The 27,824-nt window shown below is 42.3% G+C and overlaps 3 protein-coding genes across 3 annotated transcripts; all 3 read left to right on the top strand.

Moving 5' to 3' along the window:
- Positions 1 to 74: 74 nt before the first annotated feature.
- pbxip1b (pre-B-cell leukemia homeobox interacting protein 1b) lies at positions 75 to 12,995 on the top strand. Its single transcript, XM_034227951.1, is given in 12 exon segments — positions 75 to 227; positions 2,267 to 2,343; positions 3,073 to 3,151; positions 3,446 to 3,534; positions 4,223 to 4,637; positions 7,839 to 8,075; positions 8,219 to 8,242; positions 8,705 to 8,757; positions 9,255 to 9,368; positions 9,855 to 9,983; positions 9,985 to 10,090; positions 10,217 to 12,995. Coding segments are annotated over 11 exon segments (2,892 nt in total). The 5' UTR covers positions 75 to 227; positions 2,267 to 2,292; the 3' UTR covers positions 11,812 to 12,995.
- A 4,022-nt stretch (positions 12,996 to 17,017) lies between these two features.
- si:ch211-105c13.3 (uncharacterized protein LOC325758 homolog) lies at positions 17,018 to 22,355 on the top strand. Its single transcript, XM_034227944.1, has 3 exons — positions 17,018 to 17,194; positions 21,655 to 21,776; positions 21,891 to 22,355. Exons 2-3 carry the CDS (start codon positions 21,657 to 21,659, stop codon positions 22,044 to 22,046), a joined length of 276 nt encoding a protein of 91 aa, XP_034083835.1. The 5' UTR covers positions 17,018 to 17,194; positions 21,655 to 21,656; the 3' UTR covers positions 22,047 to 22,355.
- Positions 22,356 to 23,546: 1,191 nt separating this feature from the next.
- On the top strand, positions 23,547 to 25,368 carry s100t (S100 calcium binding protein T). The gene is made up of 3 exons (XM_034228246.1): positions 23,547 to 23,615; positions 24,599 to 24,761; positions 24,852 to 25,368. The coding sequence occupies exons 2-3, from the start codon at positions 24,600 to 24,602 to the stop codon at positions 25,011 to 25,013; spliced, it is 324 nt and encodes a 107-aa protein (XP_034084137.1). The 5' UTR covers positions 23,547 to 23,615; position 24,599; the 3' UTR covers positions 25,014 to 25,368.
- Positions 25,369 to 27,824: the final 2,456 nt, after the last annotated feature.

Here is a 27,824-nt window from a genome sequence, read left to right as displayed (position 1 = left end):
AACCTGGAACATTTCCCAGTGAAGCACATTGACGCCGCATGCCATTGGTCGAGTACGAGGAAGCGGGGCGGGTCCAGAGGCAAAGCTGTCTGCGATTGGACGAGAAGGGCAATCTTTCAAGTTCATGAGGCACTTTCTAAGTTCGCAGGTTGGATGGGAAGACTCAGAAGTGTCTGCCGCTGTATCTGTGACAGACTGTGGGAACTGAAGTAAATCGACGAACCACGGTAAGAATAAACCTACATTTTGACGTTACCTACAAGTGTTTAAATTCCAAAGCAACAGCGTCTGTTTTTTGTTCTTCTATTGCGTCGACAACGTAGTTTTACTCACTTTTTCCTGGTAGCTCGGTTGACACTTAAAGTGGAAAGTTGTGTAATGTAATCTAATTGATTTGCTTTTTAAATGTAAGTGCTTAAGCCTGCTCACACTAGTCTTCAATGTGTTTTTTTTCAGAAGTAATATTTTTGAGTTTATCTCGGTTATAAGTTTTATTTTTCTTTGTGCTCATATGACATTTCCTGTCACAGGCATCACACCCCTTTTCTAAAGCTGTCTCAATAACTAAAAGATACATTATTATTATTCTATGATGCTGTGTGTGAACTGCTGTAAACATGCTGGCCATGGTGCTTTTACTGACAGCCTAACATTGTTTTCATTATGGCCTGTCCTCTGGTTTATTCTTTTGACCTTTTTTGGTAATTTCCCCTGCTGAGACCAAGATGGTGAGATTTGGCCTACAGCTGTTAACATTCATTTGGCTGTGTTTTGCTCAAGAACAAAAAAGGCTACATTTAAACTAATAGCAGATCACTGTTTGACATGATATTAATAAATTGAGATCAGGCAGGCTGTCAAGTAGCCTATCTTTAAATATGACTGCTATGAAAATGTGATGTAACCCAGCCTCTTAGAAGCTTAACAGGTTATATTTGTGAGTAAAAACCGAGTACAGGACAGAGAAAAGTACATTTTCCTCTGTTAAAAGCATTAGATTTGTGGTGCAGTTAAAATAATTATTGTAACTCTGTCCTTAGAATACATTTATGTCTCTATGTTGTTCCTTATGGCCATTTTCTACATGCTCTGTCTTCACTCACTCTAGCTATATTTAGCCAGTATCTATTTAAGCCATTCCACTATATGCCTCACAATGCTCCGAGGACCCTAGGCTAGATTCAGTAGACTTCTCTTGGGAGACACTCGATTAGAAGACCTAAATTGCGGAGCTGGGAGAGAATTGAATTTGGGGAGTGAAGTGTGTCATCATTACCCAGACAATGTTGTGTTAATGTAAGCGGTTAGCTTTCAGTGACAAAAGCCAGACTACCCATGATAAATATGTATTTCTGTTATGTTCTCCTCTGCTGTTTTGAGAGGAAAGGGCTTCATACAGCTGTAAAACCTGACACTTGTATCTGAACAGGAGGTGAAATTGAAATGTCAGTCTGTTTCCGCTTGAGTGATCTGGATCCTGGAAGGTGTTTTGTTAGTCAGAAACATAACTGTTGACAGAGATTCAGGGAAACAGCACTGTATGTTTATCTTACAGTACATTGTGAAGCCAAATTCCACATAGGAAAAGGTATATCCATTATACAGTGGAAATGTACCGGTTTGTAGACAGACCAGTAACTTTCAAATGGAAACTCTCATTCTTCTGTCTGTATCTTAAGAATGGTGCCAGCCTTAGTTACCCCTGTCCCGTGCCAAAACATTTCCCAGCTAGTCAAAAGCTAGGGTGACCAAAAGGCCCACAACACACACAAACTACTAATGAAGGACTCAATGGTTTCAGGGAACTGGACTTCCTGCACACTTAAACACATGTCCTCTCTCACACACACACACACACACACACACACACACACACACACACACACACACACGGGGTAATATGTTACAGTAGCTCCTTTATTGTCAGAATGGGTGGGGCTGAATAGCAAAGCCATTTATTCAAATCCAGAGCATAGGTAAACAGAATATGTAAATATTTTAGCTGCAGTACTCACACTGTCAGCATAATTGTGGCCTAGTGTCAATCTTCTGAGTAATGCACCTGCTCAATGGGGTTGTTGGCTGTCGCTACAGTAACAAGTGCATTTTTTAATTGCCGTTATAAATAAATGTAGGATTAGCATCGTTTTAGAATCACACAACCAGCTTGATGTATAGACACAACACACAAATGAGTACATGTTTCATTTGTCTTATTCTCAGTGAACTTCTGTAATCTGTTTTGTTTGTTCCTCTTGTGTTGCAGGAGACAGGCACAGCCTCTAGGGGGCCATGTCTGGCGTCAGCAGTGCTAACAACAGCTGGACCATCCTCACTCCTGAGGTATCACCACTCTGTTAAGAGCTTAGGAAGTCACTGTGCATGACCTCATTGAAAAATCATTATTTTTTTGAAAAAAGTTCCTTGTCCTAATTTATTTTCTTTTGGGTCACCTTGATATTAAGTAGATATTGTAAGAAGACGTCAGGAGTGCAAACTGCCTTGAAAGAAAAACGTAACTTCTAAATAATTATTTGTTTATTAATTACTTACCCTGTGTTACATTGAGTTCTTGAGTAGAGATATTTTTCATGCATTGAAGTAAATGGCGCTGAGTGTAAAACCCAGGAAAACTAACAGTTTAGTCTCTCTAACAACAACTAGCTTTACTTATTAAAACACATCCAGGTAAACAATCTCACGCCTATGCAGGTGGGCTACTTGTCCTTCTGAGTCCATAGTATTTTAAATGGCTAGGTATTAGCAGAAACGCATGTGAAGAAGGGAGCATTTCATAAAACTGGATAAATGAGGCTTGGATCATACTGCATGTTTTGTGAATTTATTTTGTTCAATTTTCTGTTTATATCGCAGTCCCCCATTTACTTCATTTCATTGGGACTGATTTATTTATCATAAAAGGATGCTCAAAATGTTTTCTTTAAGAAAAGTGTGGGTGGAGTGTTTCTAGAGGCACTGGCCTGAGGGCTACACACACACACACACACACACACACACACACACACGTATGGTAATAATGTTTGTTTCCTGTTGACTGTTTGCTTGTCCTAGGAGACTGTAGCTGAAACCCTGAGGCCTTTAGCGGAGGAGGGGACGGAGCACCATGAAGGAAGCCTCACATCTGCAGCAGGTGATTGTCACAATACTTTTCAGGATAGTGAGATTGTGTTTGACACAGGAAATATATCTCACACAAAAACTTGTTATGATATCTAGTCTATCACTTGCTTTGCCCATGGAAATTATTTGGTAATAAATAGAACAACAAAACCGGAACAATTTCAAATAATGGTGTACGTTACCTCAGTACATCATTTTGTGTTATCCACACACTTATCCCAAGTAAGATATGCTAACATTTCAAATAGTCCTGTTTTAAATATATTTAATAACTGTCTTCCTTCCTGCATTGTTTCTGTGTTAGATGAAGCAGGTCCTGGGGAGAGCCGGCCTGCGGAGGGTGCAGAGGAGGCAGGGTCAGCGGAGGAGCTCCCTGAGGAGCGCCACCACCTGGTGAGCCAGCAGTACACGTCATTTTCTATTATGTTTTTGTTAATCAGCTCAAAAACAACAGTACAAGTATTTGAGTTTAAAAATGTAAAGCATGTGCACAAAATGCAGAAATGCACCACCATGTCACTTTAACCTATTTCTTGTATATGTTTTAATTCAAAGCAATATCTCAAAGTTTTGTAAACTACACTTATGGACTGTCTGTCAGAGAGTTAGATAGACACTCCAAACTAATTTAATTTCTGTCCATGATGATACGGCTACAGCCAACAGCCGGCTAGCTTAGCTTAGTACAAAGACTGGAAACAGTTGGCTCAGTTTGAAGGTAGCAATATCCTCCTGGACCATTTTGGACCATTTTGGACTATTTATTGGCCAGTTAATTTCCTGAAGGTTGCTTAGCAACTGGTTCTAGCCCAAAAATTGTCCAGCACATATCCCATTGTAAAACAGTAAGATTGTTATTTGTACCTATATTGATTATTTTACACATTTTTTCCCCTAGGTATTAAACTAAATATAAAGAACAAATAACAGTTTTCAGTCCATGAGCTAAACTACGCCAACGTGCTTTATATTTACCATACTGCTCAACATGTCTTGTGCTATTGAATTAGTCACATAGCTTGAGTTCAAACCTCACAAGGTTATACCTTAAGGAGTTGTAATGACCTGATTCTTGTCCCAGCTATCAGAAGACAAAGCAGCAGAGCTAAGTGAAGACACGGGAACAGAGCAGCAGCCCCCCGTGCCCGCCGTCATCACTGAAGCCCCCCCTCTCAGCTCTCTGGAAGTCTCCGACAGCCTTGTTCCTGGCAGTGATGAACTCAGCCAATCAGAGGGCCTCCCAGAGGGCCCGGCAGGGGCCTGCCCTGACCCGGACTCTTTTTCTGACTCCTACACCCACATAACGCCCTCCCCTGATGAGCCCCCAGCCTCCCTGCTCAGCACAGAGACTCTGGGAGGGGGGGAGTTAATAGAGGAAGTGGAGAGGCTCGTACAAGAAGAAACGCTGCACTCGAACTTGAACGGGAAGGAGCTACAATATGAAGGGGAGGAGTCTGACCTCTTCCCAAGAACAGCTGACTTAGGGAAACAGGCAGGTATGATCAACACAACTTTAGTCATGTCATTATTAGAAAAAAGGGACAGTGATACTTGTCACCAGATTGTTTTGGCGTGAGTTACTCAGTGTTGGAGATATCTGTCGTATAACAGAACTAGATAGCACTAAGCTTGCGGTGCTCAGAGCAGCAAATAAAACACATTTGACACACTTAACATAAACAGGCTTGTGCTAACTGGTTGGATTATTTTTAGTTTGGTGGAAAGACAATAGATCCTACGTGAAACTGCTCACAACAAGGTCTGTTGATTATCTTGAGTAACCCTGTTATGTTACGAGTGCCATCTATTCCCATAATATTAAAGAGAAGGCAGACATTTTTACTGGTATCCCCAACCCTCAGCATCTCACACCAAAACAATCTAGATTGATAAATAGCACTGCAGGTTAGAGGAACATGTATTTGTGATTGTTGGCTCTCTGTTCTACACTGAACAAAAATATAAATGCAACACTTTTGTTTTTGCTCCCATTTTTCATGAGATGAACTCAAAGATCTAAAACATTTTCTATATACACAAAATAACCATTTCTCTCAAATATTGTTCACAAATCTGAAAAAATCTGTGATAGTGAGCACTTCTCCTTTGCCGAGATAATCCATCCCACCTCACAGGTGTGGCATATCAAGATGCTGATTAGACAGCATGATTATTGCACAGGTGTGCCTTAGGCTGGCCACAATAAAAGGCCACTCTGAAATGTTCAGTTTTATCACACAGCACAATGCCACAGATGTCGCAAGTTTTGAGGGAGCGTGCAATTGGCATGCTGACAGCAGGAATGTCCACCAGAGCTGTTGCCCGTGAATTGAATGTTCATTTCTCTACCATAAGCCGTCTCCAAAGGCGTTTCAGAGAATTTGGCAGTACATCCAACCGGCCTCACAACCGCAGACCACGTGTAACCACACCAGCCCAGGACCTCCACATCCAGCATGTTCACCTCCAAGATCGTCTGAGACCAGCCACTCGGACAGCTGCTGCAACAATCGGTTTGCATAACCAAAGAATTTCTGCACAAACTGTCAGAAACCGTCTCAGGGAAGCTCATCTGCATGCTCGTCGTCCTCATCGGGGTCTCGACCTGACTCTGGTTCGTCGTCGTAACCGACTTGAGTGGGCAAATGCTCACATTCGATGGCGTCTGGCACGTTGGAGAGGTGTTCTCTTCACAGATGAATCCCGGTTTTCACTGTTCAGGGCAGATGGCAGACAGCGTGTGTGGCGTCGTGTGGGTGAGCGGTTTTCTGATGTCAATGTTGTGAATCGAGTGGCCCATGGTGGTGGTGGGGTTATGGTATGGGCAGGCGTATGTTATGGACGACGAACACAGGTGCATTTTATTGATGGCATTGTGAATGCACAGAGATACCGTGACGAGATCCTGAGGCCCATTGTTGTGCCATTCATCCACGACCATCACCTCATGTTGCAGCATGATAATGCACGGCCCCATGTTGAAAGGATCTGTACACAATTCCTGGAGGCTGAAAACATCCCAGTTCTTGCATGGCCAGCATAATCACCGGACATGTCACCCATTGAGCATGTTTGGGATTCTCTGGATCGGCGTATACGACAGCTGTGTTCCAGTTCCTAGCCAATATCCAGCAACTTCGGCACAGCCATTGAAGAGGAGTGGACCAACATTCCACAGGCCACAATCAACAACCTGATCAACTCTATGCGAAGGAGATGTGTTGCACTGCGTGAGGCAAATGGTGGTCACACCAGATACTGACTGGTTTTCGGACCCCCCCAGGACCCCCCAATAAAGCAAAACTGAACATTTCAGAGTGGCCTTTTATTGTGGCCAGCCTAAGGCACACCTGTGCAATAATCATGCTGTCTAATCAGCATCTTGATATGCCACACCTGTGAGGTGGGATGGATTATCTCGGCAAAGGAGAAGTGCTCACTATCACAGATTGTTTCAGATTTGTGAACAATATTTGAGAGAAATGGTTATTTTGTGTATATAGAAAATGTTTTAGATCTTTGAGTTCATCTCATGAAAAATGGGAGCAAAAAAAAAAGCGTTTCATTTATATTTTTGTTCAGTGTATATCCTCAGCCTCTTTATCCTATGTATGTTCTTCTATAAAGATGATCACCTGGTATGCCTGTATCCTTTTTATTTTTTGGACACTAAGCCGGATGTACTATTTGTGTTTGAAGTGTACTTGGTGGACCAGCTGGTTTTGGAATTGTTCAGTATCTGGGCCAGGAGGTTGTCTGCAGAGGCGTTGGTTGGTACGAGGCAGCATGATGTGACAGAGGCTGCATGACACCCTGCAGAAGTTAATTGGCTTCAGAGGGACTGGGACCTCTAACGTTTTTTGCAGTGTGGCGTTTTTGCTCTGCAGCTATTTTTCTCGCTACGACATTAAAAAATGAGCCTTCTTTTGCTCTGTTGTGCATTTCTGTTGTACTCTTTTTGTTTACCAACTAGAGCTCAGCGTCAGGGAGTTATTTACAGAGCCCTTTAATGATCCCATTGCTCTTTTTACAACAAATTGTGATGGCAGTAGTTTGGAAAGTTTCCCTACCAGAAGTTCCTAAATGAACCATTTGAATTAGTTTCTGGGCCATTTATTCAACATTGAAGTCTTATTTATGCAAATTAAAGGAAAATGAGGAAAGCAATGCAGTGAATTAACCAGCGTTCCATGCACAGCAGAGCCAATAAAGAAGCGGGTCTTATCTCCCAGCTGGAGTAAACTGCAGCTTTTTACAGCTGTTAAAGCTAAAGCTGCTGTGCTATCTAACATCAATTTTGTAATTTCAACAGTTTAGAAAAAACAAACATGGCAGGACATTTAATTGTCTCAGACACATTCACATTACATTATCAGCTGTTTTAAACAATTGGGACTCGGGGTAACCATGGCTGCACAATTCATCTAAATAGCAATATACAATAGTGCAATGTTCAAACTGCAGTCAGTGCTATATTGTGTAAAGGTGATCTTCTTTAAAAGTCTCACCATGATCATTTTACAATCCAAGACAATGTGGTTAATGTTTCAAAAAGTGTCATTCTCTCTAATCTCGCGATCATATTTCAATTACAGTTGAAATAATCGCTATTTTTTTTGCAGCTCAAGTACTCATAGAATACATTAAACCTCTGCAAGGTACAGCAGCCTCTCATTCTCTCCCTCTCCACTTCCCAGACTCCCCCGGGGATTCAGAGGTGGGTAAGGAGAGAACTGAGAAGACGGGTGAGGAGCCAGAGCCGGAGGTGAGGAGGAGGAGGTCTCTCTTGGCAGCTCTGGAGCGCATTGGAAGGGCGGAGGAAGAAGAGGAAGAGTTTCAGCTGCCACGGCAGGACGATGACAGTGGGTTCTCTGTGAACAAGTGCATCCTGGGTGCTCTCATTCTGCTGGGCCTTGGCACCATCTTTTTATCAGGTAGGATTCCCCTAATGAACATTTGCAAAGTTGAACATCTGTGTTGAACTTTGGATAAGTGAAGTTAGTCTGAGGAATATTTCCTAAGTTACTGCATTAGTAGACAAAGGGTGCTCTGAGACTGAGGTGTATTGTACCTGCAGGTGTCTTCATGGACCTGGATGAGGGTAGGTTATGTGTGAACATGTTTGTGTGTCTGAATGTGCATGCAGAACGTTTTTTTGTTTTACATCTAAAAACCTTTTTTAAAGCAACTTTCAAGAGCACTGCATGCAGACGTGTGTGAGCGCAAGAGAGAATGATTTTCCTTGAGTCTTGATGATATGTAACACAATCCTTATCCGCCATCACCAGACATTTAAACCAATGACTATGAGTATGGACATCATATCGTTTGAAGTGCAATGCCCATTTTGTAGGTTTTTGTTCGCTGTTCAGCATGATCACTGTAAAACGTTTTGGGAAAATAGTGTAGAAGGAAAAAGTCTAAACAGACAAGTTGCACATTGTTGTTATTTTAATATTGTTTGGGAAGGTGGCATTTTCCATCATATGCACAGCTTTTGCTTGTTTTCTTTGACAGTGTGTTCATTCACACGAACATTAAGCTTTGCATAATTCATTTGCAGAGAGTGACTATGGCACAATGGAGCTGAAAGATGCAGAAGTACCCGGAAAACAGGTCAGTCTGACGCCGTATACTGTATATTCAGTCTGTGTATTCTCTCTTTATTATAAATACCATTTGTGTCCCTAGTTTACAGTACAATAAATCCAGGCTGAAGACTTTTCTTTTTGTCGCTACTTTTAATTGAACTATTCATATCTTAGACTGCACTGAAACTTTTATCCATGTATTTTTTCTTTTAATGTTTCTTTTATTAGCTTTTCTTTTTAATGACTGATTTTAAATGCCATTTTCTTAATGTCTTTCATTTTTTGTAAAGCACTTTGAATTGCCTTGTGTTGAAAAGTGCTATATAAATAAACTTGCCTTGCCTTGCCTTACAATGAGTACTACCCTCATGCATCTTTAGTGTGACCACTCGCAACATTACTCCTACTTTGTACCAACTGTACAACTCTGCACTCATGTTCCCTCACTGCTCCACTAGTCTGTCTGGCCATCTTGAATCTGACATGTCTAAAATCGTTGTGCCGTGTGTCTTTTGTTGACAGGAGTGGCTTAATCCAGAGGTTCCTCCACTCCCAGTTGCTGCTGACAGCACAGAGCTTCTAAATAAATTGGACGAAGGGAACCAACAGATTTCTGTGCTACAAGCCCAACTTCAGGTGTGACTCCATTCTGTCTCTTACCTCATTTTTCTGTGTGTGTGTGTGTGGTGTGTGTGTGTGTGTGTGTGTGTGTGTGTGTGTGTGTGTGTGTGTGTGTGTGTGTGTGTGTGTGTGTGTGTGTGTGTGTGTGTGTGTGTGTGTGTGTGTGTGTGTGTGTGTGTGTGTGTGTGTGTGTGTGTGTGTGTGTGTGTGTGTGTGTGTGTGTGTGTGTGTGTGTGTGTGTGTGTGTGTGTGTGTGTGTGTGTGTGTGTGTGTGTGTGTGTGTGTGTGTGTGTGTGTGTGTGTGTGTGTGTGTGTGCTGTGTGTGTGTGTGTGTGTGTGTGTGTGTGTGTGTGTGTGTGTGTGTGTGTGTGTGTGTGTGTGTGTGTGTGTGTGTGTGTGTGTGTGTGTGTGTGTGTGTGTGTGTGGCTTATACATGCCACTGAGTTTGTAATATTCTCACAGGACCCTCTTTTCCCATTCTTTTTTCTCTCTTTCTAACAGGCACAGGGAGAAGAGCTAAAAGTAGCCAAGGGACAAGCAGCAGAGGGAGCAAAGGAGCGGCTGCGCAGAGAGGAGGCGGAGGAGGAAAACAGTAGGTTGAAGAAAGAGATGGCATCTCTCCCTGTGCTTTCAGAAAGAGAACGAGAGGATGAAGAGAGAGCTGGAGTCTGGCCCTGCCCTACAGAAAGAGCTAGAAACTCTGAGATCCACTGTGACTGAATTAAAACTCCCCACAGGTACAAGGATGATAGTGATCAGACAGCTAGGGAAAGTGCAGTATGGTTCTTCCCCTTCTTTTTTTCTGTTAATTCAATTGTCATATCTCATCTTTCTCAAGTGACTTTTTGTTTTCCTTTCTGCAGCAGCTCCTGTGACGCTCACCACACCGCCCTCTAGTGACAGCACACAGGAAGCAGCTGGATCCACAGAGAGAAAGCCCACAAAGCCTTGGGAGGACCAGAAGGAGACGAAGAAAGATGTGAAGAAGGATACAAATGAGATGGGCGAGAAGAAGGAGTGGAAAGAGAAATCTGAATGGAAGGAAGGGAAGAAGGAGCTCAAAGATGGGGGTAAAGCAGAAGGGAAGAATGAGCTCAAAGATGGGGGTAAAGCAGAAGGGAAGAAGGAGCTCAAAGATGGGGGTAAAGCAGAAGGGAAGAAGGAGCTCAAAGATGGGGGTAAAGCAGAAGGGAAGAATGAGCTCAAAGATGGGGGTAAAGCAGAAGGGAAGAAGGAGCTCAAAGATGGGGGTAAAGCAGAAGGGAAGAAGGGAAAACACGAGCAAGGGAAGTTTGAAAGTGAGAAAGATAAGGAAGGTAAGCTGAAGAAAGCCAGTGATGAGACAAAACAATGGAAGGAGAAAGACTTGAAGAAAGAAAAGTCTGGCAGAGGGGATGAAGGGAAACCATGGAAGGATAAGGCGGAGAAGAAAGAGTGGAAAGGAAAGAGTGAGGGGAAAGACTGGAACAAAGGAAAGCATGAGAAAGTGAAGGAGGGTAAACAGTGGAGCGGGAAGGAAGAGAAGAAGGATTGGAAGGTAGGAAAAGACAGAGGAGAGAAGAACAAGGGCAAGGAGGAATGGAAGAAGGGAGGGAAAGATGGCTTCAAGGAAAGTGGCAAAGGGAAATGGGGAAAAGAAGATCGGGGAGAGAAGAAAGAGTGGGTGAAGAAGGAAAGTGACTGGAGAGGAAAGAACAGCAAAGGAAAGGGTGAAAATAAAGAGTGGGAGGAGAGGAAACATCCAGAGAGGAAGGGGAAGGAGGAGAAGGAGTGGAAGAGGAAAGATGAGAAGAAACAGTGGGAAAAGAAGGAAGAGCCGTGGAAGAGAGAAGGGGAGAAAGACAGGAAACACAATGGAGATCGGAAAAAGGACGCATCAAGCTCCCAGAAACACAAATCTAACGGTCACAAAAACCACAAGGAAGAGCCTCTGTGGGTGGACAGGAAGCCCCCTCCCACTCACAGCAGACCCTCCCTGGATCAGCCCGAGTACTGGGAGCAGCAGAGAGACCGCCTCCAGCAGAACCCCAAAGCCACGCAGCAGTGTAGCTCAGTGGAGACCTGCGCCCAGGCGGAGGGGCTGCTGCCCGTCCCCCTGCTCCAGTTCGAGGCCATCCTCCAAACCTACCTGTCCAGAGCTGAGGAGGCCGGGGTGGCTGCCTCCAAAACAGACGAACTCAGAAAGCTAGCCGCCAAATTCTTCAAGGAGGGATTCTTCGTCCACGAGCAGACGAGCTTCACGGAGTTCGTGGAGGATTTGGAAGATATCTTGGAAGACATGGTGGAAGGAGATGAGGACGCAGAGGAAGAGCACAGTGACCTAGAGGACAGTGACCTAGAGGACGAAATGGAGGAGTTCGTAAAAGAAGTCATAAAGAAGTTTGCAGCGCCCGTGGTGGCTGTGGAGAAAGAGGGGAGGGCCATAGGGGAGGGGAGGAAGGAGAGAGGACGCGGCTGATGATGGGATGGATGGATCTGTCGAAAGTAGCTTAAGAGCAGTCATGACGGATGAGAGGGTATTCAAAGGGAACATTTGATATTGGACCACAAACGCTTACCAGTATACATTTATCATCCTGTCAGCGTTTTAACAGGACCTTATTTTACCCTTCTGTTGTCCGAGAAGTTCAACTTATTATTCAATTGCACTGTTTTGGGACGTTTTGTATTTGACCTACACACACACACACATTAGTCCCAGTCGCAGAAAGAGAGTGCATTTACTTAATGTTTTGGGATGGACTTGGATAGAAGACAAGAGGCTACAGAAACAAGTGTAATGCAAACATGATATAGCCTTCTCGTGCTCTTTCTTCAAAAACTCACATCTCTTTTATTTGTGGCTGCAGCTAATGTTGAATATCCGTTGGTGTGAAAGTTATTTCTACTCCTTCACTTTGCATAGGGGAAATCAAACCTGTTGGATTAGCGTTGATACTGCTCCTCATTGACAGCTGCTGTATAGTCTTATCACACAACACACCTCTGCACTGATGTCCTGTTCACTGAACCTACATGCCCTCTTTGTTTGTATTGCTTTAGCTTTGCACTTAATATTAGATGATATTCAAACCATCGGTTTTTAGAAAGGGTGAACTGCTGAAAACTGTTTAGTGAATATTTAATGTGAACGTAGAGAAGTCTGTATTGATTTAGTTTTGAATGTTTGTACATATTGCATTAAATGTGTTTAAGGACTATGCAGAATTACATAGTTAACTTATTTATAGAGTTTGGCATAATTTAGATACAAATATCTTTGGTTGGCACATAAGATATCAACATGTTGAGCTTGTTTTGTTTCAGGTACTGAGCTTATGTCGTGCACTAAGGTTCCTTAATTATTGTTTTATCGGGAATTTAGCTTTTCTTGATGAGGTTGGTTGTAGCGCTGAGGTCGTGGGGCATAGTTTCCCAAAAACGCATTTAGTACTTGCTATCTGTTTACACGCTAACTTATTACATGTTGCTAAATTAAAGGTCTAAAGCCACATGGAGATCTTCAGAGGGTGTTTGCAGAACCACATGCTGAGAACTTTGTGGCAGCATCGAGAACTTTGTATGTTAGGATGTTTTCTATTTGGCCCTGTTACTGTTGCAAGAGCAGAATAATAAATGTGGCGCATCGCTGGGATTAAATAACTCTGTTTTGTCATTTTTTTTCTCACTCACTTGTTGAAGGTTTACATCTGTGCTTTTCATTACCCACATTGATTTCAGCTCCTCGTCAGAATTAGATGTCCAAGTCCTTGAGATTCTGCACATTTGGAAAGAAGGTGAGGTTTTGTTGGTAATTCATAATAACTAAATTGTTGTTTGACCAGTTGTCCCACCTATTTCTTTTGAAATCCAGTGGGATCTGTGAAAAGCTGTTTGCTGACAGATCAATGAAACATGACTGATATATTATTGTTCCTTTGCAGATGAATCACCTCCTTTCTCCTTGGTTTGCCTTTCCCAGGCTGACGGTAACTTCTCCTCGGGGGAAACTTTTTTGGCAGTTTCTTCCTTTTTATATTCCCTGTATCCAGATGGGTGGAGTGGTATTACTGGCCCGGGGTAGTAGAGGAAAACAAGAATGAAAATCGAGACAGTAAGATTGAGTATGATGACTCCATGTCATTCAGTCACATATTGTCAGTCAAGCATGGTGCCTTTTTGAGACTATAAACTGGAAAAAGGCCTGGTTAAAATACTATACTTTTTAATAAATACTATTGATATGTTGTAGATACATAACTAATATAGCAGGGAATTAGCAGTGGTTCTCTGCATGTGAAGTACTGATATAACAATGTGAGCAGCTGTTCCTCATAACGTCTTCAAACTGCTTTACTGTAGCTTCAGCGGTTATGTCACACACTCACAAAAACACTCAATTAAACTGCTGTCTTTTCAACTAAATGCTAACTCCCATGCAGATTTACATTCCCTAATGCTCACCTCTCTAACGGATAACCAAGTAAAAAAGCCTGTGAAAAGAGACACTTAAATAAACCCTTAAGTGCTGCTAATTTATATATAACTTTAAGGTCATCTGAGCTTCCCACACTTTTTTATTTGCATGAAACTTAAAGCAGAAAACAAATGCATCTCTTCTGAGGACCTACTGCTGGAGCAGTGAGGAATTCAAAAAGTATGGATTATTTTTGAAATATTGACCAACAAGTCCTTAAATACAAATATAGAAATCATTAGTCAAGTGCCTGTGGAAAACCCTGATGCTTTTATAGGACTCCAGTATGCGATTGCTTCGTCCTCTCTGCAAGTCATTTACTATATGAGAGCAGCTGCACTCCTCAAAGAGGGCTGAGGGAATGGAAGAGAAGAACGGAGGACTGCTGTTTCAGGTGTAAGAGGATGTGTGTGTGTGCTCGTGTGTGTCTTGCAACTGAGACGGGAAATGTGGATGATAAAGCCAGTGTGCTTGTCAGCACTAACTGCCTCCCTAATATGCCAATTGTGCACATCCTGTCAGAGCTTTGGCTAAAATGATACCATTCCTCTGAAGTGAAACCCAAGTGCCCAATTCTCAAAAGTTTTTCGCAGCACAGTGTAATTATTTCTGATGTACTGCTTTCTTTTGGGCTATCTGCAGATTCTTTCCCAGAGTTTCACACCCTTACAAAGCTTAGGAAAAATGTGAGACTATGTTCTGCACATTGGCATAAAGTGAGTAAACATTAAACTATTTGTGGTATGCTAAACGTGTCCTTACTCTGATTGTTAGTCCTTCCTGAAGGAGGTGATTCATACAGCAACACATATCTTGCTCTTGACTAGATATACGCATGGGGTTGAATCTGAAAATTCTACTCCTGGAAAAAGGTCAGCAGTGTTTTGGAAACATGGTTTACATTTTAGTAGTTGTCTAGAAAAGACCCTTGTGTCCTCACAACTTACCCACACAAATACCTGAGTTTATGAGCTTCTCATTTGTGTTTCCAGTTTCTGATCCATCCCAATTTAGGCTTAATCCACATCATAAATGAACTGTATTATAGAATAGAATTTTACAATAATCAACCATATTTCCTTTCCTTAAATAAAGGCCCGAAGATTAGACCGGACCTTCTCTTGGCTTGTGATGCAGTCCCAGTTCAAGGCGTATCGGTGTTCCTCTGACACTGTGAGCAGAGATGAAACTGGTAAGATCTGAGCTATTCCTAACTTTACCAAGCTAAGGCTTTCTGTTTAACAACGGCACTGCAGTGATGCACCAGTGGAGTGTAATTTTGGCTGTACAAATGTGCATTATACAAGCCTGAAAATGACACTTTTCTATTCTTCTTGAGTAACATTTGCCAAAAGCTGAAGTGTTTTAGGGAATCAATCCATCTTTTTAAGAGTATGAGGATGTATTAGGGGTTGGATATCCAAAGAAGGAACACATATGTTTGTGGCTGAGAGTCAGAAAGAGCATGTTGCTGGCCTTATCTGTAGATGTTTGATCAGCTGCAATCGTCTTCCTGCTCTAAAGAAAAGAGCATTTTAAAGTTAAACTGATAAAAAAATATAAAAGATGTTCTAAGTTTGCTCTGACTCTCTTTGTTTGCCATGTCAAACATAACTCCTCACAAGGGCTGATTCATATTGAAATGGTTATCTGGATACCACATTGGCCCTTTTTGCTGTGACCATATAATTAACTGTTAGTCATACTTGTGTTCAAAAGGCCATTTTTGTTCTTCTCCATAAAAATACATGTGGTCTCACTCTACTTCTGAGTGGAACAACAGTACTTCAAATGAATATTTAGCTATTTTCACTCCTTCCTGGTATCTAGAGTAGAGTATATATCATGTTGTAACAGGATATTAGAACATTTTCACTGCACACTAACAATGAGTATTTTATGGAAGAAAGAGTTGGCAACCTTCGGAGAATTCAGTTTCTTTCTAGCCTTGTGTCTTGTGGTTGTGTTGTCATATTTAACCATTGCATAAAGTAGCAGCTTCTGAGGCCAAACACAAACTACTGGGCAGCCCTTTGTGGAAAATTCCATGTGGAAAACTCCATGCGATGGGAGCCATCGCATGGAGTGTTGAAATATTCCCTTTGGTCACTAGATGGTGATAGAGCTTCAGATCCTAGTGCCAAACCACTTCTGCTGACGAAGCATGAATTATATAACTGCTGTATGTGCCAGTGGTGTCAGCTTTACCTCTGTCTCATCGCCCCACACACACACAACCAATAATATCTCAGTCCACTCTAGTTCTAACTACTACTTTTTTTGTTGTATTTGATGTGGTGTCTTTCTGTTTTCCTGCAGAATGCTGCTGAGCCCAGTGCCACTGACCAGTTCATTGGACAAGAACAATGATGGAGAGCTCAACTTCAAGGAGTCCTGGCAGCTGATTGGGCATCTCCCAAACAAGCATGGGAGGGGTTCAGCCAATAGAGTGTCCTCAGATGCTCTGTTACAGTTTCAGGCATGTAACTCCCTTGTCTGTGTGCCAGTTAGAAAAAAACGGTTAAAAGCCAAATTGAAAACACCCTAAAGCAGATCTGTGTCTATTTCTCCTGGTTCTCTCACCAGCAACTGTCATCAAGCACACACAAGTCACTAATGAACAATTTGCAACATTAGCAATACTAAAAACCAGTCCTAGCTGTTTCTCAGACATACACACACTCACAGCTGCTTGTGCTTACAGGTCTATAAGGGAGTTGCAGAATGGGAATGTCTGAAAAAGTATGTATGTGTCTTGTGATCTTCATCTCCCTCTCGAACACAGAGTTGTTGTGCTGGCAGGCAAGATGTTGTGTTTAAGCTGAAAATAAAGTGTAAACAAAATGTTATTGCTGCTCAGACCTTGATTTGTTACAGTGTGTATGAAAGTGTCCTTTCTATTGAACAGCATATTTTCATTCGTTGCGCCACTGGGTAGAGTTTTAGGGTGTGGCATGAGTACATCTGTCTGTTAGGAAAGCTTGGAACACACGCGCACTTAGCCATGAGTGTGCGCTTGTCACTACACGTTGAGCGAAAGTGTGCCAAAAAAGTTCGAACGTAAAAACAGCCATTTAAAAAAACAAAAAATATGAACCAATCCACATTACGAAGCCTTGTTCTGTTTTCTTAAACAACGGAAATGTTTGTTACAAAAAGTTGGTGCAAAACGTCTGTGTTGCTTAAGCTGCGCCTCTTTTCACATTCCTTCTTTCCCAAGCACACGCCCTATGACAACGAAAAAAACGTTGGCAGGAGTGAACAGTTAAATCACGGAGAAGATATGTGTTAATCTAGCGCAGTCTGAAGAGGAGGATCTGTGAGAAACAAGGAGCGCAGTAACCGACACAGTTTCTTTCTTGCCTTTTGTTGTTCTATCCTAACGGTGAGTCTGATCACTACTTTTCTGTCGTGTCTATGTCATTAATTGTGCTGTTTAATAAGTTAAGTTTATTTCTTCTGCTGTGTCATACATGTTGCATAATTAGCGGGCGTCTCTATTGTCATTCCCAGCGTGATGGCCACAGGGATCAGGTTCTCCTTGGTAATTTAACCCCCAGCCCTTTACACTTCCACAGACACCGGAGTCTCGACTCACGTTTACTTATTCATTTGCGGTGTGTCAGTTCTTCCTCTGGCCTCTCTACAAATTGTCAGGATTATTTAGGGACAAATGTAAACTCGGGCAAGCCCCTGACATCTCCGTTACGCACGGTGCGCTGACTAGTTTTGGCGTATGCGCCAAAGGACATTTTCGCCCCGTTAAACAGCCATACTGATCACTGTACTGACGGTCAGATGTGGGCTCTTATCAGTCTGAATTATTAACGATATGATAAGACTCGGGTAGCGAGACTCGAGTAGCTTTGGCCTGGTGTGACGCGCAGGAGAAATGCCGACCTGGGCGACGACAGATAACATGGAGGAAATGAGTCAATCACACCCAGCCCAAACAAAACGAGCAGGGTGGAGCTGGTCGCTGGGACTTATCAATGCTCAGGAGCTCATGAACTATCAAGTAGCAGAATAATGGCCTGGGTGCTTTGTGTGCAGCCTGGTAAAAGCCGAGAAATTAAGGATGGACAGACAGTTTGTGGCGTCCGGCTTCAGGGGGGGGGGGGGGGGGGGGGGGGGGGAGGTCATGGCATGGGCTGGGTGGCCGTGTACCTAACATGCCTGTAAACTGGTTTGGACTTGTTGAGCCTTAAAGCTAGTGAGTGATCTCACCAACGTATGTAAGTCCACAATGCTGTTTGTTCTCTCAGGGAGGTGCACACACACTTAAAACATACTGTATTTGTTAGGAGCTTCATTTTCATATAGGTAAAATTACATAATACATAGTACAAATAAGTATATGAATATTTATTTATAATTGTACCTGAAGCTGCATGCTTGACCTGGGAGACCAGTTTAAAAATGCAGCCTTAAAAGTGGTATAAAACATGACCAATGAGAGAAAAGGATATAACAGAAAAACACATACTAAAATAGGCAATAGAGACGACATGTAATGCTCTTAAACTCTGCCAAAAGACACCCATATTTATGTGTTGCATATATTTTTAACATATTAACATGAAACTTTAACTTAACCCATTTTAAAACCGGATAATGCAGTTTACAATCGTCAGACCATAATTTAATGGGATAGCTATATATGTCTGAAGTATTGTAAGAAACAGGATAGAAAAGTAAAAAAAAACATATTTATTTATTCAGATGCTTTTTATATTTATTTAATCAACTTTAGGCTTTGAAAAATATCAAAAGTAGCAGAAAAAATATCACTCTATCGTAGCTTTATGCAATTGACAGTGGTTATATAGACATACAAATATAATATTTCAAGCCAAAAACATGTGAATCAGTGAACTAATGTTTGTGGTGCAACATTCCAGTGAAATGCCAAAAATAATGAGTAAAGCCAACAAACTATGCTCTGGGCCTCACACGAACATTATTACACCATAGTCAAGATAATCCCTTCATGCCGAGGCTGCAGGATAACCTCCTCTGTTCTCAGCACACATTCCCTGTCAGGCCACCTCCTGCTTATCTGACAAACCCTACGACAGGCACCTTGTGTAATTCTGTGGCCCCGATGTCTCCGGGTCTGACTGAAGACGACTTGGTTTCGTGCTTATCTCATTACACATTTGTAAAAGACACTAATGGAGGGTGGCCTGTCAGGCATTTTGATATATAGCCTGTAAAGAATACAACCACACACACACACCGGTCTGCAGGCTCCATGCTGCTATTCGTCTCAGAGAGGGTGTTGACTTGGGACAATTATAGTAACCTATAAAATAATGATGAACAGCAAGCTTGTGTGTGTGTGTGTGTGAGAGAGAGAGAGAGAGAGAGAGAGAGAGAGAGAGAGAGAGAGAGAGAGAGAGAGAGAGAGAGAGAGAGAGAGAGAATGAGAGAGAGAGGAGAGAGAGAGATGAGAGACGAAGAAAAGAGAAGCAGATGTCATGATGATGACATGTGGTCATGTGGGCTGTGTCGGTGTGGTGTGAGAGATTGGTATTTGGTCTGGTGTGTAATGTTGTGTGGTGTGTGTGTTGCTTGGCATGTTAGGGAGTCATGAAACAGAGATCCAGGGTGTGTGCTTGCTGCTCACTGCACCCAGTAATTCAGGTTAAATGCACAGAAGTCCGAATTGGTGTTGTCCCCTCTCTAGAGTGTGTGTTGTGTGTGTGTGTGTGGTGTGGTGTGTGTGTGTGTGTGTGGTGTGTGTGTGTGTGTGTGTGTGTGTGTGTGTGTGGGGTGTGTGTGTGGTGTGTGGTGTGGTGTGTGTGTGTGTGTGTTGTGTGTGTGTAAGGCCAGGGTGGAGGCACAGTCTGAGCAGTGAAGTTGGTGACGACTGTGTCAGATAGGAGCTTCTACAGTTACTCCGACAACATCGCCACGGCCCCCCCCCTCATCATTACCCATCCTGTGGCCTCCAGGTAGTTTCCGATACTCAGTGGAAACCCTGCAGGAAGGCCTCGCTACCCACTGCTGCGATACTTATCAACTCTACTCAAGTATCTGCAGAATTCATTCTGGCCCTCTTTATATTCTGTGAGCAGTTGCCTTAGAAATGTTGTTTGTTGAGACAACAGAAAGTTAAATGGGAACAGAAACCTAAAGAGGCCCCTCCGCTGGCTGAACTATGTCTGGGTGTGTTCACTACCTTAATAAAGTCTGAAGATAAAACATTAGGTGCCAGTTTCATTTAGCATTTATCAGTACACACAGTTATTTGTATAGTTTGCTGTGTTATCAGCTGTCTTAATGTCATGCTATCTACCAATAACATACAGTATATATTAAATATTGAAAGTGAGATATTATTGTCACACCGCAGCTGTGATTCCTACTTCAATAATACATACCTGCTGTAAACAAAACAAACAAAAATATATCGAAAAATGTCCATAATAATTTTTCCATTTCAGAACTAAATGTATTTGTATCTGTTCAATGCTTTACGTTCTTTATGTAGCTCTCTCATCACCACCACAAAGGTATATATACTTTTGTTGCAGCTGTGATTAGTTCCTCTATTTTGTTCTTGCACTGCATCGTGGGACAGCAGACCTTTTTCACCGCAGACATTGTCATAGTAGCAAAAGCACAGGTGTTGCCAATGACATTACGGATGGTTCTGTTCTATTCAGGTGTCCCAGTGAGCCGTGACGTTGTAACAGAGAGCCGCCATGCACGAGCCTGAAACCAAAGCGACTAAATGGAACAGGGCCATCATTAGTTTTATTATTTACACCTGTGCTTTTCCTACTGTGACATGTCAACACGTGTTCTGTGGAAAGGCCTAAAGTTAATCAACAAGCTCATTCAGGAAACAAGTGAATCCGTGGTTTCAGTATGCAAATTCACTGTTTTGATACAAGATTTAAAATCCCATGAAAACATACATGTGTTTCCATTGTCTATGTCAAAGGTCAAACTAGGAATATGCAGTGAGTGGAAATAACCAATCTTAAAACAGTTTGTCTCATGTTCAGATGATGGTTTAGCTTCAAATGACTCGGAGACCCTCTCAATAACAGCAGCATTAGATGTTTCAGGCTAGTTTAATATTTTGGTACTGTGTTATGTTCATATTTGAGCACAGTAAGCAGTGTATTCGTACAGTTTTAAGGGCGGTGTGCAGCAGCAGCAGACGGGCAGCAGGCAGTAATCTGAAGCTGTGGCCTCACGCTGGCTTCTGGGGATCAGATGTCCACCGTCAGAGATCACAGCTCCCATTGTGTTTACCTCAGAGACTCCCCTCCTCTTCAACCTTCCATCACCCCTTCTCTCTCGCTCTGTTTACCTCAAGATCCTCCAGGGTCTGCAACCCCCCTTGTCCCTATGTTTCTATACTGACATCACTTGTGTGTCTCACCTTTCTCCCATGTTTATGCTCTGATAAAGACATTAGAAGTAGAAGAATTACACGTCAGTGTCTTCTGTCTTTGCAGAACTATACGTTTTTTTTTAACTGACATCATTACATTTCATTTCAGTATTTTTCTAATCATATCACACATGCAACATGAAGTGGAATGCTGTAAAATGACTTGATCTTAGTACTTTGTAATATATAACAGAGTTAATTAGGAATCTTGATCTGTTCCAAGGTCATGCTCTGCTCTCCTCCCTGACTTAATAACAAAAAATAAGCCTTTTATCCTCCTTAGACCCCCATGTAAATATATTTTCATATTAATAAAATACCTAGGAACTGTAGCCAATGGCATGATGTCTGAGTGTCTAAGATATGGCAGTATCTCTCTTTGCCACTTCCCTTACTCAATTCTTCACTGTGTGTCCTTGTCTCTCTCTCTTTAGATATGGAGTCAGCCATAAAGACTGTGGTCACCACGTATCTAAGTTCTACCAAGGGGAAGGAGAACCTAAACGGAGGCGGCTTCCAGAAGCTGGTAAAGAACCAGCTTGGTGGCCTAATGCAGGTAAGGAAGTAAAGAAGGTTTAGCCTTTCGACAACACTCTTTGCTGTACAGATTATTCATAAGCATATATGATTGTTTTCAAAGATCTTATTCTGTCTTTCCTTTTGTGTGCAGGATACCAACTGCTCCTCTGCCGTTAAGGAGATGCAGTCCGGATTGGATGCGAATAATGATGGAAAGGTCAGCTTCCAGGAATACCTCACTCTGATTGGCTACCTGGCCTCCTCCCTCAGTGCGAGCAAGACTGGAGCCACTGCAGATGCATCATAGATGTTAAACCACAGTGTTTGTGGGAGCAGCATTTATTTTTGGGGATTTTTAAGCATATTTTTTTTATTTCTAAATGCTAAATATCAGATATAAATGTTTTCAAAACAGTCCATACATTTTATTCAGTTAATCAACTAGTTGTGTAATGCTCTTAATGTCCAGATCAGCCTTTTTTCAATCACACCATATTGATCTCCACTGTCAAGGACACATTGAAGGACTCTAAGATGGGAGTGTCTTTTTTATACCAATTATATACCAGATACTCACTGTGTTTTCAGAATAAAAGCTTTATACAATGAAACTATATTATCTGTCTCAGAGTCTTTCTTAAGTTTTAATTTAATTTAATTTAAAAGTTTTCTTCTTAAGTGATGACGGTACCCATTGACTTCCAATATAAAATACTGCTGGGAAACCCAACAGAATAAGCTATGTGTCTCGTGGTTTCCCTGATATGGTTTGACATTGTCCCGCATTAATGATACCTGCTCCTTCCTAGCTACCAGCAACGCTTGCTAAATATAGCTGTGACATACCTGACTAGTCAAACTCAGCAGCCTTTAGATGCATCAACTATTGCAACCAGATCCTGGAACACAGTATTCGCTTCCTATTGTTCACCATCCTCCACTCTGCAATACTATACATACACACATACAGACATGCGCACAAACTGTGCCGCCCCATTCACTGACACAATATACTGCTGCGACGGCACACTAACATGAAGATGCACTTACCCCCAAGGCTGATCAAACATACATTTCATGACATCCTGCAGTGGTCGTGCATTAATGTTGATGTTGTTTGCTTTAGAGAATATGAGCTTCAAGAACATTCATTCAAGTGTACATGATCATATGCTTTCTCATGTCATTTATTTTTGCTCTTCATTTACTTTTCATGCAAAGCCCTTTGGCTCTCTCTGTATCTATTGCACTGCTTGCATGTTTTAGAGGTTTAGGTGTGTGTGTTTTTTGAAAATGTGTGTGTGTTTTTATGTGTGCGCGTGCCTGCATGTGTGCGTGTGTGTAGCATGTTATTTTCCTTTGTGTGTGTTTTGCGGTCTTTGTATGGGGATTTCTCTGCATGGCTGCCAGGTGTGATGGCTCCATTCACCTGTGCTACAATAATCCTTTGGATACTGTATCAGTCACAAACTCAATCTACACTTCTATCTTACCATACAATAACGAGTCTAGATGTGAATGACACAATTGTTTTTAGTGGGGCTTGTGTTTTTATTATGGGTACTTCAATTGACCTAATGCTGTAGTCATAGTACCATTTTTGTTCTTTCTCGAGGGGGGCAGGTGGATCTTTCCTGTGTCCATTTAGGGGATAGCAGGTGTCTTATGCGTAAACAGAGAAGGAGGAGAGAAGAAGGATGGGGGAGGGAAGGGGGGCAACAGGTGGAAGGAAGGAGAGGGAGAGGGGAGGAAGGGATAGGTGGGATGGGTGGAGTGAGTGATGTATTTAAGACGTTGTCCTGCTCATCCTCCTCATCACTCGCTCTTGCCTTCTCTCTGCACCTGACCTGCAGGCCATCACTCGCCCTTCATTCAGGTAAGAATTGATGTAGGGGGCAGACTTTAACTCTGTCTCTGTTTCGTTATTTCTTACGATTTTGACTCTTAAAGTAGATTTTTGAGGGTGCATCCAATACACGATGCTATCTGTAGGTTAACTGCTTGTTGGATGTACTTGTGCAAATCATCAACAAAGATGATTTCTGTGTTTTTAGGATAAGATATGAATCCTTTGTGTATCTTGAACAAAGCTTACCAAAAATGTCTCTGATAAGTTTTTGTTATTCTGTTGATCCATGACACTTTGGAACATTGTGTCCACATTGAGAAACTGATAGGATGTGAGTGACAGTTAGGAAAACTCTTTTACAGTTCAGAGGTGAGGAAGCTTCAGGAAAGGCAAAGACTTACACCTGTCTTTGTTTTCTTTCTGCCGTCCGGTGGAGCTAAAGTAAAATCCGGATCAGGTTCCCTCTGCGTGTCCTGGTTACATCTCCTCCACTGGTTGGGCTGTTTCGCCAGCTTAGAGTTTCACTCTTATCAGCTGGCTCACATGTCCGGCTGCTGTCTATGTTCTGACTCCCAGAGGTCCTCTGGCAGGGGCAAAGCAACAAACAGATTGAGGATCAGTTTAATCTCTAGCAGAATCTTATCAGGACAACTGTCAGGGAGGAAACACTTTTGATGAGGAAACGGAACGAATTGCCTCCAGGGCTGTGCAGGGTTTCAGACTCTCCACCTCTGCTTTATCCAGATAGATTGAACTCATAATGGATCTGTTTCTAGCTATCTCAGTAAACGTATTGTAGCTTATGATTCTTTGTGTCCTTCTCCATGAATCTATCAGTCTAGCAGTGTGTTTTAGAAGGGATAAAGAGACAACGAGCGACAGAGAGCAACCAAAAAAGCATTTTGATTGATTCCAGCACGCTTTTCCTCCATGCTACAAATAGTTTATTCAAGCAGGACTTTGCTTGCTCTCGCCTTCTCTAACCCTCCTTCTTTTCTGTCCTTCTCCAGAATGTCTTTGCCCAACTCAGAGAACGCCTCCACCCTGGAGAACGCCATGCAGCTCTTGATCCAGACCTTCCACAAGTACTCTGGAAACGAGGGGGACAAATACACACTGAGCAGGGCTGAGCTCAAAGAGATGCTCACCACAGAGCTCGGCAACTACCTGGGGGTAAGAGAGGAGATAGTGAGGAAAACTAGATGCAAAGTTACTCGTGTGTTAAATAGATTCAGCCCCTCATTTCTGTTTTCTCTCCTGCAGAACGCCCAGGATAAGGAGGCAGTGGATAGGGTAATGGGTGACCTGGATTCCAACAATGACGGAGAGGTAGATTTCACTGAGTTCATCATCCTGGTCGGAGCTCTTACCGTGGCCTGTAACGACTTCTTCCTGGAGTTCAACGACAAGCCCACGAAGAAGTGAACACGCCCTCTGCACAAGGACGTCCACTCTGCAAAACCCCAAAAAGCTCCAGGGAGGAAACAGTTCGGACAGGAGAGAAGGACATCCTGTCATGGACTTCACATTCACAAATACACACACACTCTCACACATTAAATGATAGTCACTAGAGCAGTACATATTGGGTGTGTGTGTATTTGTCTGCAATGTCCAATCAATCCATTCCTAGTATGTTTTGCAATGTGAACATCTGGAGAGTTTAAGTCCATTTCAGCACCTGTCATTGTTAAATTCTTTTTTCTTTTTCATGTATTTTGTAACACATTCAAAGCAAAGAAAAACCTCCCTGGAAAGAATAAATGTGACTCAAACATAACGCTGAGTTGTACTTATTATTACAGTAGAGAGGATGAGTGTGAACACATGATGGACACCAGGGGGCAGCAAGTGGCCCTCAATTGAGTCTGATAGAGGATTCACTAGCAGGAACCACGCCAAAACAGTGTGATGTTTGTAAGTTTATTAAAGTAACATGTGAATGAGATGAGGGGGGTGAAGGGATGTTCTGGAGGACGAGCTGGTCCGTGCAGTGGGAGACTCAGAGTGGGGGTTCCGTCTCCGGCATGATCTGCGTGGGCTGATTACAGGCCCCCAGACGATACCTGGAATTAAAATGTTAGTATATACAGTATATAAATATGCGCAGTTTAAATATAAATGTTGACGGGCAGAGGAAGTTGGGATGAAGGGATGAGGGATGTGGGGATGAGGGATGAGGGGATGAGGGATGTTGAGGGGAGGGAGGGAAGAAGGGATGGATGGATGTATCGCTCGGTGTGAGTCGGAAGGGGAACTGTATGGGTAGAAGGGAGAGGGAGGGTGGGTTGAAAGGATGGAGACAAGCAGTGGCCGGAAGTTTTGCCAGCTATAAATAGGGGTGGCTGAGGTTCGAGGCGGAGTTTTAGGCGTGGCCATGCTCCTGAACCTGTTACATTTTTTCTCGATTGCTAACACACATTTTTTTTTAAATTGCTCAGTTTCTCAGAACACTAAACACAATTCACAAAACCACACACCCAAAGTGCAAAACACCTAATTTCTCCTGCTAAATGAAGAACTGCACTCAAAACTACATAAACACTTTCCAAATGCAAACTTTAGCACCAAATATAACACACTTCATTCATAACACTAGATGGTTTGACCACCCAACTACACACTGCTGAGCATAATCTAAAGCACTTCCATCTGTTATGGGCTGTGCTCTGTACAGAGAGGGTTCTGCAGAGAAAGATTGCTTGAGTTTACAGAAATACAGTAAATGAAGAAATACAAATGAGTTGTTGAAAGAAATCACATTTTATTCAAAAATAACATTGTGCAACATGCATCTCAGCACATAGTTACTATGCTTTAGATCTCTCTAAGTGTGATGGCATTGTTTGCCAAAACCCAGTTTGTAACTGCTGCTTCCTGTGCCTCATTGAACATCCTTAGCCTTCCACCTCTTTGTTTCTCAGTCCTTCAGATAAACAACAAAGACATAGTGGTCGGTCAGTGTCTGTGTTGCATAAAAGTTAGTTTACCACAGAACATTGTGCAGGATTGTTGTACAGTTATAGTATGCAACATGCCAACAATTCAATTACAGTAATGAAGTAAATACGTTTCACACAACAGATATAAGCTCTGATATATCATGAATTATGCAGAGCTACAAACTGGTAACTAACCTGTTTTCAAATCGTGTCCGGATTACAGAGGCAACGGTAAATCGGCTTAGATTAGGCTGAACCCTCCGTCCAGCCTCTTTCATCGTCAAACCATGGTTGATAACATTTCATTTAATTAGAGAGTACTCTTCTTTGTCCACGTCCTCTCCCTCCACCTCTACCTCTCATTCTTCCTCCTCTCACTCTCACCCACCTCTTCCTCCTCCTCTCACTCTCAGCCCAGCTCTTCCTCTTGCTCTTCCTCTTGCTCTTGCTTCCATGTTGGCTTCCATTGTTGCTGTAAGAAAGTACTCACCTGTGGTCTTTTTATAGTGCTAACATCCAGATTGATGAGCCAACAATTATGCTCTCAGGTGTTTGGTCAGGTGGAACGTGTTTCTTGATCATTGGTCCATGTGTGAGGCATTTTGAATATCAGTGTTTTAAACCTGCTCACACGTGACTTTATGTCAGATTCCTGTGTCTTACGTGGAGAAACGTGTGCAGTGGTTTGCAACAAGTGCCATGTTGATTTGTAAATTGTGTGAAAAGCTGAAAACGTGTTTAGAGTTTTGGAGATTTGAGCCGATGTTTTGCTCTTTGAGTGTCAGTTAAAATAATTGTGCTTTATGTAGAATTTTAGTGTGTTAGCAATCGAGAAAAACTGTAACAATTTAACCTCATTTACTGCATTGGGGTGGATTGATATGGAGATACATCTATGAATCATGCGCAAAGACGTATCTAGTAATAATGAAATAGATAGTAGGTTGTTTAAGCTCTAATATGGTGTGATATTCATCAGGTGATTTGGTGTTTAGATGCAGGGACAGACTCCTGTTTTTACAGCAGAATAATGAAAAACGTAAAGTGATCTGGGCCCTACATCCATAATTGTTTAAAAACCCTGCTTCCTAGAAGAAAGAAAGCACAAAAGGAGTGTGAAGGTGTGCATGCGTGTGTGTGTGTGTGTGAGTATATGAAAAGGAAGTTACCAGCCTGGACATTAGAAAGCCAGGAAACGTCTCTTTCTTTCTTTCTATCCTGTGGTATATGTTTGAGAGGAAGTTTGAGTAATACACTTAATTACAGACTACAGGGTATGTTTGAGTGTGTTGGA

This window comes from Gymnodraco acuticeps, unplaced genomic scaffold, assembly GCF_902827175.1.
Source record: "Gymnodraco acuticeps unplaced genomic scaffold, fGymAcu1.1, whole genome shotgun sequence".
NCBI lineage: Eukaryota > Metazoa > Chordata > Actinopteri > Perciformes > Bathydraconidae > Gymnodraco > Gymnodraco acuticeps.
The sequence above is the reverse complement of the archived record's forward strand: the minus strand, read 5'-3'. Positions and strand labels throughout refer to the sequence as shown.

Coding starts and splice junctions, on each gene's coding strand:
- si:ch211-105c13.3 (XM_034227944.1), top strand. CDS start 21,657: ATGGAGTCAGCCATAAAGACTGTGGTCACCACGTATCTAAGTTCTACC. Junction 21,777..21,890: donor AGCTTGGTGGCCTAATGCAG/GTAAGGAAGTAA, acceptor TTTTGTGTGCAG/GATACCAACTGCTCCTCTGC.
- s100t (XM_034228246.1), top strand. CDS start 24,600: ATGTCTTTGCCCAACTCAGAGAACGCCTCCACCCTGGAGAACGCCATG. Junction 24,762..24,851: donor AGCTCGGCAACTACCTGGGG/GTAAGAGAGGAG, acceptor TCTCTCCTGCAG/AACGCCCAGGATAAGGAGGC.